Source organism: Dipteris shenzhenensis, chromosome 22 (genome assembly GCF_047967505.1).
Source record: "Dipteris shenzhenensis isolate YYH24624 ecotype China chromosome 22, Dip_SZ_1.0, whole genome shotgun sequence".
NCBI lineage: Eukaryota > Viridiplantae > Streptophyta > Polypodiopsida > Gleicheniales > Dipteridaceae > Dipteris > Dipteris shenzhenensis.
Window position 1 is genome coordinate 23,132,781 of NC_141617.1, and position 9,926 is coordinate 23,142,706.

The following is a 9,926-nucleotide window of genomic DNA, read 5'->3' on the forward strand; positions in this document are numbered from 1 at the left end:
ACATATGCATATTCAATTTGTAACAAAAGGAAGTGGGGTTGGAGCCCCATCCAAGTATGACATTTTAAAACTTCCTTAGTACCTTGACACTTATCCTCCTTTAGTAAAATATTTTTGCCAATCCACCAAACTAGTTCTTATAGTACTCTACTACTTATCCTCCATAATTGCAAAACTTGTTAACAAATAAAATTGTAGTAGATTTTATGACATATCTCCCTTAAGGAGGCGATATTGGGTAGTTTTCCTTAAGGAGATTGGTAAGGAAAGGATGCCCCCTTGCCCCTCTCCTCTTCGTTATTTGCACAGTGCTGCTTATGCATGCAATTTAGAAGAAGACTGCTGCCTCTGGGATACAAGGTGTTTGGGCTAGTAGTTTACGTGCCAATTATTCACGGATGACACTGTGGCGGCCACCCACGAAGATAGAGAGCATATATAGAATCTTCTTTTTTAAAGCATCAGAGTCCAAATGTAGTTGGAACAAAACCTTCCTTCTCAGGTCGAGTATAGACCCCCCGCCTAAATGACTGTTGAATTTGGGGGTGGCAATTATCCCACAAGGTGAAATAATCAGGCACTTAGGGGCACCGCTAGGTCTAATGGTTCCAAGAAAAAATTAAAGCGAAACTCAAGCTGCAGAACGGGGTGATATCACCTGGAACGCTAGATGCCTTGTGGATCAACATATTCCTTTTGCATCTGCCAAATGTGTCTTCTTGAACTGCCAAATTGACGCCACGTATGGGCAGGTAATCAAGGCCCTGTTCAGAGGATTTCTATGGGTTGAGGAGTCACAGGTAGAAAGAAGCTCCACTACATTCCTTGGGAGCCCTTGGAAGCCACGAAGATGCATGGGTCTCCCAGACATCAGGTTGAGGGATATGGCCCTCCTCGGTAAGTGGTTAGTGCTCTTGTTCATCAGTAATGCCAAAGGCAAGAAAGCAAGATGATGGACGACTCTCAGCTGTGGTATGATAGACTAGTGTTGCATTTCCCTTTGACGATAATTAAGGGGTCAGATATGATAGTTGGGCTAGTTCAGGCCTAGAAGGAATGCATGACTTTGTTGAAGTGGACAAGAAGGAAAGGTGTACGGGGTGATGGCAGGCTCCTTGAATCAAGATGTTGCAGCAAAGCTCTGCCTTGGGTGGGGGAGGCATTCGTATGGGATGATATGGTTAGAGCTAGGAATTTGTTCAAGAAGAGCATCCAAACCTGGCAGGATGTCTGGAACACCTTAGAAACTTGGAAACTTCTAGGAACCTTGCCACGTTTGCTGAAGTCCCAAGCTTCCCTTTCACATTTTGGGAAGGGACGTAGGGACCGAAGTCATGTCCCTTCTTTGTTTCATCACATTCTCAACATAAATGCCTTCTCACCTCGCTCTGCATGACATACGCATTTCAATCTATGCATGGCCTTCTTTGCCTTGGTGATTACATCAATCAATTTGTCTACAACACTAGCTAAACTTCTCCTCAACATGGTCACTCTCCACAACACATAAGACAATAGGTTCAATAATGGAGGTTTTTTATTTTTAATTTGGGGGATTTGTGGGCATTTAGGAATTGGAGGGGATCTTTAAAATACTTATCCTATACAATTATGCTATGTCAATGTAATTGAGAGGACTTTCAAGATCAAGTTTGCAACATGTATACATCCGAAACAAGGTAAAAGAATTAGACAAAAAATGTAATATTTTAATATACGAGGGTTATTTTAAATATGTGCTTGATGTCACTTGTTATATGATATCTTATAGGATGACCTCCCTAGGAATTTCTCCCTCTACACCTCAGACATGAGAGCATGGAATGCTTTTTCCTGCTATTCATCTTGATTGTGTGGAAGCTCTTGGCAAACCACAAGATCGAATGTCTTCTTTTTGGAAAACTCTCTCTTCGTCAATAGCACATCTTCATATAAAGCCCTACTAATTAATGTAGGTTGCTCTTCATTCTAAAACCTCATATAGGATGTAGGAATGGGTATGTATGAATCCTCTTTGTGATTCCAAATGTCATTAGCCACAAAATCCTTTTTTTTTTTTTGGGGGGGGGGGGAATCCAAATATATATATTTAGGAGGGTGGTCAACCCTTGCAAGACATACCAATGCAAGACTTAGCCTACCCCTTGTCTGGTCCTATGCTACTAAGAGCCATTGAAACCCTACCATACGCACACAACACATGACTCACAAATGGGTCAACCCTATCAAAGGCCATCCCAAAATCACGAAGATATACTTTCACCAGGGCGACTATGGCCGGAACCCTAAAACCAAATTGGCAAAAAACATTCCCGTCTCTAAGCTCCCAAATACCCAGAATCACTACCACCCTGAGAAATGGCCAACTCACATCCAAGGTCGAAGGTAGTTGAACGTGTCCCCTATTTTAGGGATTCTCCATTGTAAGCCAATTCTGGCCATGAGCCTTGACTAGCACATCGTAAACTCACTGGCTTCTTCCAAACCTTAGGAGTCAGGACTCACCAGACATCTCCAAAGAAGATGCCTCAAGTCTTCAACAACATTGCCACAGAAGGATCCACCTGCATTCTCTTTGCTAGCTTTGCTTTCACTGGAAGCCATTGATTGATGATTTTCCACATGATGAACCTTTCTTTCCCCACTCGCATCCTTCCAAATCTCCTTAAGATGAGACTTCAGCCATGATGCATTGCACCTCAGGTCCCATTTCTTATTCAAGGACCCTATCGAGCCATTTGAATCCGTCATCCGTCTGTACAATAACCTTGCAGAGATCTTGTGAAGATGCATCTTTCCAACAATCCATTGGGCAACCTTTCCCTCACTGGAAGTGAAGAAGTTTGAAGGCCACCCGTCTAGGATCCTTTCCAATACTGCTCTAACAAGGTCCCTTTCTCCGTCAATGAGAGCATACTTTGACCAATTGGACTGAATGTCGGCAACCAGGTGACCGTTCACGTGTGGAAAGCTTACCAGCATTGTCATTTTTTTAAAGGCCCCTCCTTGGAAAAGTGTCAAACATTTGGCGACAACCCATATATATTGTGGAGTAAGTATCATGATATATTATACTATTTTCCATATGCTTCCACTTTACAAAGGGATCTAGTTGGTTTTTGGCCAAAGAATGGCTATCAAATTGCATTCTGGTCAAATATTTGGCAAACATCTTTTAACGTTGGAGCAATATTTTCGCCCAAAAATCGTTGGGGGTGTTGTGCAGAAAAGAAAAAAGTTTGCAAATGCCTATAAAATTGAGATATGTGTTGAAATTTCTTATTTTCAGAGACAAGGGTAGAATGTAGCTAGGGAGGGGGGGAAAAAAACAGAACCAAAAAAAAAAAAACCAGAGTTCTATGAGTTGTAGCCGAGTGGAAGTCTTCAAAAAAAAAAAGTTAGCCGAGTGGAAGAGTTCGAAACCAAGGTCAAGGAAGGTTCTAGAAGGAGGAGGTTCGAGAACGAGGAAGGTTCTAGAAAGAGTAAGGAAGGGTTCGAGCTCAAACTTCTTCTTACAAAAGCTCATCGTCGTCTTCTTCTATCTCCTTACTCTTCGAAATTTCAGCATTCTATTCTCATCGCCATAGCTCTGCTTCGAAATTTCTGCACTCAATTCCATCGCCATAGCTTCGTCTCCCCCTCGATTTCTTTCCCCCCTTCCTAATTCCATCGCCTATCCCTGCATATTCCCCCATGGCTAAAGATGGCCCTGCCATCGGTATCGACCGCGGTACCACTTACTCCTGCGTCGGTGTCTGGCAACATGACCGTGTCGAGATCATCGCTAACGACCAGGGCAACCGCACCACTCCCTCCTATGTCGCCTTCACCGACTCCGAGCGCCTCATCGGCGATGCAGCCAAGAATCAGGTCGCCATGAACCCCATCAACACCGTTTTCGGTGAGTAATCTGATTCGGTGATTGTTTTCCTTCTAGAAATCTATTCTTCTCCTCTTCCGATCATACCCGATGATTTGCACATGCATCAAGCGCAGCGCTCAGCTGAATTTCAAAGCGTTCTTCGTAAATCCACTTTGTGTAACTTAGTGTGTTCCCATTTCTTGCATGCCTCGAGCTCACGGTTGTCCTTGCCCTTGCAGATGCCAAACGCTTGATTGGACGGAGATACACAGATGGTTCGGTTCAAAGTGACATTAAGCTCTGGCCCTTCAAGGTCATCCCTGGGCCTGGAGACAAGCCGATGATCGTCGTTCAGTATAAGGGTGAAGAAAAGCAGTTCTCAGCCGAGGAGATTTCTTCTATGGTGCTGACGAAAATGAAGGAAATTGCGGAGGCATATCTCGGAACCACAATCAAGAATGCTGTCGTTACTGTTCCTGCGTACTTCAACGATTCCCAGAGGCAAGCAACCAAAGACGCTGGAGTGATCTCTGGCTTGAATGTGATGAGGATCATCAATGAACCAACTGCTGCAGCTATAGCCTATGGTCTTGACAAGAAGGCTTCCAGTGTCGGAGAAAAGAACGTTCTGATCTTCGATCTCGGCGGTGGGACATTCGATGTATCCCTCCTGACCATCGAGGAGGGTATTTTCGAAGTTAAGGCTACCGCCGGGGACACCCATTTGGGAGGAGAGGACTTCGACAACAGGATGGTCAATCACTTCGTGCAGGAGTTCAAGAGAAAGTATAAGAAGGACATCACGGGCAACGCGAGGGCACTTCGAAGATTGAGAACCTCTTGTGAAAGAGCGAAGAGGACTCTGTCGTCCACTGCTCAGACCACTATTGAGATCGACTCTCTCTATGAAGGTATTGATTTCTATTCGACGATCACTCGCGCCAGATTTGAAGAATTGAATATGGATCTGTTTAGGAAGTGCATGGATCCTGTAGAGAAATGCCTGAGGGATGCAAAGATTGACAAGAGCAGTATCCACGATGTGGTGCTGGTCGGCGGCTCCACTAGGATTCCCAAAGTGCAGCAGCTGCTGCAGGACTTCTTCAACGGCAAGGAGCTCTGCAAGAGCATCAACCCTGACGAAGCAGTTGCTTACGGAGCTGCTGTGCAAGCAGCTATACTGAGTGGTGAAGGTAACGAGAAGGTGCAGGACCTATTGCTCCTTGATGTTGCGCCCTTGTCTCTTGGTTTAGAGACGGCTGGGGGAGTGATGACTGTTCTTATTCCTCGGAATACAACCATTCCGACGAAGAAAGAGCAGGTATTCTCCACATACTCCGACAATCAGCCTGGTGTTCTGATCCAGGTATACGAAGGAGAGAGAACTAGAACCAGAGATAATAATCTTCTCGGCAAATTCGAGCTCTCTGGGATTCCTCCTGCGCCAAGAGGAGTGCCTCAGATTACTGTATGCTTTGATATTGATGCCAATGGCATCCTGAATGTATCGGCTGAAGATAAGACCACTGGGCAGAAGAACAAGATCACCATTACAAATGACAAGGGGAGGTTGAGCAAGGAGGAGATTGAGAAGATGGTTCAGGATGCAGAGAGGTTCAAATCTGAGGATGAGGACCATAAGAAGAAAGTGGAAGCAAAGAACACGTTGGAAAACTATGCATACAACATGAGGAACACTATTCGGGATCAGAAAATCGCAGGCAAATTGGATGCAGAAGACAAGAAGAAGTTGGAGGAAGCTGTAGAGCAGGCTATTCAATGGTTGGATAGTAATCAGCTTGCTGAAGCTGATGAATTCGATGACAAGATGAAGGAACTGGAAAGTATTTGCAATCCTATAATTGCTCGGATGTACCAAGGAGGAGCTGGTCCTGATATGCCTTCTGGAGCTTATGGATCTGCAGATGATGGACATGGTCACTCTGGTGGAGCTGGACCAAAGATTGAGGAAGTGGATTAAGTTTGCAAAATGCAAACTGTTTTGCTTCATGCATGTATTTGGAATGAGTTCCTAAGTTTTCCTGATATCTTTTCACCTCAAACATAGTTTCTTGCTCTTGCTCAAGTTTAGTTTGCTCAAGCTCTTTGTTCTTTCTTGAGCATACGCCTTCCTTGAGCATGCGATTTTTCATTATCTTACATCTGTTCATTCTTACAGTCGAGAAAGAGAAGTTAAGACTCACTTTTGAAATTCAAATCATAATGTTTGCGATTTAATTTCAATTCTGTGCATAACTCGAGGAGTGCTGTTATATTCACACTGTTTAGGAGTGCTGTTATGCTTACGATTCAATTTCAATTCTGTGCTTAATGCTACTCAACGAGCTCCTTTTTTACTCTTCAGAGTCTGAATTTCGTGCAGCGTTATTATTCTTTGAATAAAGCACCTCGAGTTAACAGCGTCTTTGCAACTCAAACCGTCATATAGTATCAATACTTTTACATGATTGTGTTCAAATTCATACACTTGCATGATGTGTACTGTATATTATATACCTTGACGATGTTCATAATACGGGCATTCTTCTTTTCCAAACATGCGTTTTTCAAAGAATTGGAACATGAAAATTTAAATATGTTTTGTAACACAAGGCAAGCATCAAATATCCATTTATGAGTAAAACTAGGAACATGTATCAACTTTTTACGAAAAAATGAATGTTGCACCCTACTCAAATACGTTCCAATAGTTTAAAAACTCATGGGAACTACTCATGGTAACTATGCAAATGGACCCCTTAGCACAAAGAAGTATGAAAATCTTGTTGAGATCCATGATGTAACAACTCATGAGGAGAGAGGGAAGTATGCAAAATCCTTGATGTAACAACTCATGAGGAGAGAGGGAAGTATGCAAATGTGTAATACTCGGATAGCCAAATTGAGTGTGATCATTAACCTCTTTGATGATGAAGAGGAGCTATTGGATCCTCTTTAAATTGGATCCTCTTTAAATCCTTAGTTTAACAACTCATGGGCAGACAAATGGAGCACACAAGCTAATAGATGCTCCTAAGAGTTTTAGTGGTAGCTAGTGGATGTCCCCAAGATCCTTGATGCCAAGATCTATACGGTACTATTCAGCTTGGAGGACACACATGGCACAAGCCTAGTAAGCGTATTACATGTTGCATGACTAGAGCTCTTCCATTGAGCATCATATTGCTTTACCATTGCATGCACGGAATAATGTTGAAGGGAATGACCATGTGGATGAGGAGTAATATGGGGATGCTCATTTGATGCTTTATTCCATATGTTTTGATGCATTGGACCTTGTTGCCATAGAGATGGATCATAGTATTGGAGGCAAGGGGGCTTCACCATGTAGATGCTTCTATAATACCTAGGTCATTTTTTGATGCTTGTACACTGAAAGAAAAATTGGATGGTGTGTATGCATCTATTTATTTACATATATGATACATAATCTTGTGTGTGCGCTCTTAACTAGAAAAGAATTCAATGCATGAGGTTAGACGCTAGGCATGGCGACGTTCGAGGGCCATGGAGAAAAAGGGAATGTGAGGGAAGAAGCTTTAACATAGGTAGGGAAAAAAAGATTAAGAGGGGTGGGAATGAAGAGGGGGACTATGGCACAAGGAGGAAGAAAGAGGGGGAAGAGGAGCATGTACATGATGGGAGGTGGAATCCAAGTACTAGCTAGGTGGCTTTACAAGAATGAGAGTGTTCCATCAAGGAATAGCCCCCTCCTTTTATAGCCAAGAGAGGGGGTCTTTCCCAATGTTATAATACGTTCAAACGTTTAGGAGGACAAGTGGAGGGTTGGCATAAGGAATCTTGCCACCTTATCCTACTTTCCCATTATTTAACTTGCATTCTTGGACTTTCTACACCCCCCTCCACATGGGCCTATCCTACATGAAGGGAATAATCCAATATAATATCCATCTCCACCTATTTTATATTACTTCTCCCATGGTCCTTGGGCCAAGGCGTGGGGGACCGCCTAGGTGGAGGGGTGGTGCATGGAGGACCCATGCCACCTTATCATTTTATATTATTACTATCATGGATTATGTACAACATGTTGAGATATCGAGCTCCACTCGTGATATGCCAGGGTGACCATTGTGCATTTATGTTACCGACTTGTTAGCTGCAGATGCGGTTGGTACACCGCCCATGAATAATAGCTGGATGACAGCTATCCTTATGTACTCTAGTTCGTGGCTCAGTTAGAATGCTACCTGAGTTAATTGAGTTTGGTTTGAGACCCACATATAGGGTTCTTCTATTTCTTTGTACTAGAGTTCTTTTGGCTTTCACAACTAAGAAGAGGAAAATTGTTTTCAGCCTCCACCTTTGTGTGTATTCCCCCATTGTGTATGTGAGAAAGCCGCAAGTGAGACTCCTTCCTTCTCTCCCACTATCTTTACATGGTATCAGAGCCTGGTTCATGGTAAGGAGCTCAAGAAAACAAACCAAGTTCGCGGTGTCCTGGTAAGAGGACCAGTGTTGCTTTCCTTTTTCGAGTTTGGGAGCAAATCTCTACAGGTAGCACAGCCAGAAAGTGCAAGAGTGCATTGTCTCAGATTGAGACGCCCTTTGCGGTGTGGCAAGAGGGCAATATATGCTGCAGTGACTTTATTTTTTTGATTCGAGGCCATTTCGGGCCTCGTTTTGGAGGCGGAAGTTCTCCGCAGGCACTAAGAAAAAGGCCTTGTTTTTGCTGTGCGACCACTGCTTTGCAGGTCTGTGAAAAGTTACCGCAGAATTTGCATCGTATGCATGTGCGTAGAGATATTGGGAGTTGCAGAATCATCCTTATTGCCTGTTGATGCAAAATTGTCACTAGGAAGTGACTGTGTGGTCAAATACCACTTTCATTAGTTTTGTTAATTTGCCCTTGTGAGGCAGAAGGTGTGTTTTTTACAGTGACAAAATATTTTACAGTGTTCTGTAATGGCGTCTGATTCTCTTTCACAGATTGTCACTGAAAAGCTTGACAAGAACAACTTCCAGGCATGGAAGTTTAGAATGACGAATTTCCTTATGGGAAAAGGCTATTGGGAGTTCATTACAGGAAATGAAGAAGAACTTGTTCTTCCTAATGTTCCCAATCAATAGGAAATGCAGGCATTTAAAGGATGGCATGAGAGAGCCAGAAAAGTTATGTACTGGCTGTCTATAAGTATTTCAGATTCTATGATTGTGCATATTCAGGATGCAAGTATGCCAAAGGAGGCATGGGATACTTAAGCAAAAATGTACAGCACCAATACGCAAGCCAGGAAAATGCAGCTCAAGCAGGAGTTGCACAATGTGCAGAGAGAAAATATGAGCATCAATGACTACCACATGAAGGTGAAGAAAATTGCAGATGCACTTGCTTCCATTGGGTCGCCAGTGGAAGATGATGATTTAGTTTTTATGACCTTGAATGGTCTAGGAAAGGATTATGCATAGTTCCGGACATCCATTGCCGTCTGTGAAAAATTTCCTGATTTTGAGGAGTTGTTTGCTCTTCTAATTTCTGAAGAGCAGAGAAATGGTGGTGCATCTTCTTCAGGAGGAACTTCAAAAGAAACTGTCTTCTACTCAAATGCTGGAAGAGGTAGAGGCAGAGGTAGAGCAAGCCGATCTAGAGGCCGTGGTAGAAATCAAAATATGCAGCAAACTCAAGAAAACCAGTCCTATGGAGGAGGACGTGGTAACTCTAGAGGCAAGGGGAGCCAAAGAGGTCATGGTGGATGGCAGAGAGGCCAAAATGCAAACAGCAATGTTGAATGCTACTACTGTGGTAAAATGGGTCATATGGCTAAAGACTGCTATAAAAAGCAGAATGACATCATGAATGGAAAATTGCAGCAAGGGAATTATGCATCTTCTAGTAGACAGGGTGATGACAGAAATGAGCATTTGTTTATGATGCAGCACATGACCAATTGTGTGACAAGTGCAGAAGAAAGCAATGACGTGTGGTATGTTGACTCAGGTGCGTCAAACCACATGACAGGTCATGCAGAATGGATGCTTGATGCAAGGAAAATAAAAAACCCAGGATTTGTGGAGACTAGTG

General features: G+C 43.1%; 1 protein-coding gene across 1 annotated transcript; it reads left to right on the plus strand.

The window, feature by feature from the left end:
* The first annotated feature begins 3,533 nt into the window (after positions 1-3,533).
* LOC147887888 (heat shock cognate 70 kDa protein 2-like) lies at positions 3,534-6,054 on the plus strand. Its single transcript, XM_087393379.1, has 2 exons — positions 3,534-3,901; positions 4,102-6,054. The coding sequence occupies exons 1-2, from the start codon at positions 3,694-3,696 to the stop codon at positions 5,841-5,843; spliced, it is 1,950 nt and encodes a 649-aa protein (XP_087249505.1). The 5' UTR covers positions 3,534-3,693; the 3' UTR covers positions 5,844-6,054.
* Positions 6,055-9,926: the final 3,872 nt, after the last annotated feature.

Bases quoted from the DNA above. Each gene is read 5' to 3' on its own strand.
- LOC147887888 (XM_087393379.1), top strand. From the start codon at position 3,694: ATGGCTAAAGATGGCCCTGCCATCGGTATCGACCGCGGTACCACTTAC. The intron at 3,902-4,101 runs GTGAGTAATCTG...TTGCCCTTGCAG, and splicing joins CCCCATCAACACCGTTTTCG to ATGCCAAACGCTTGATTGGA.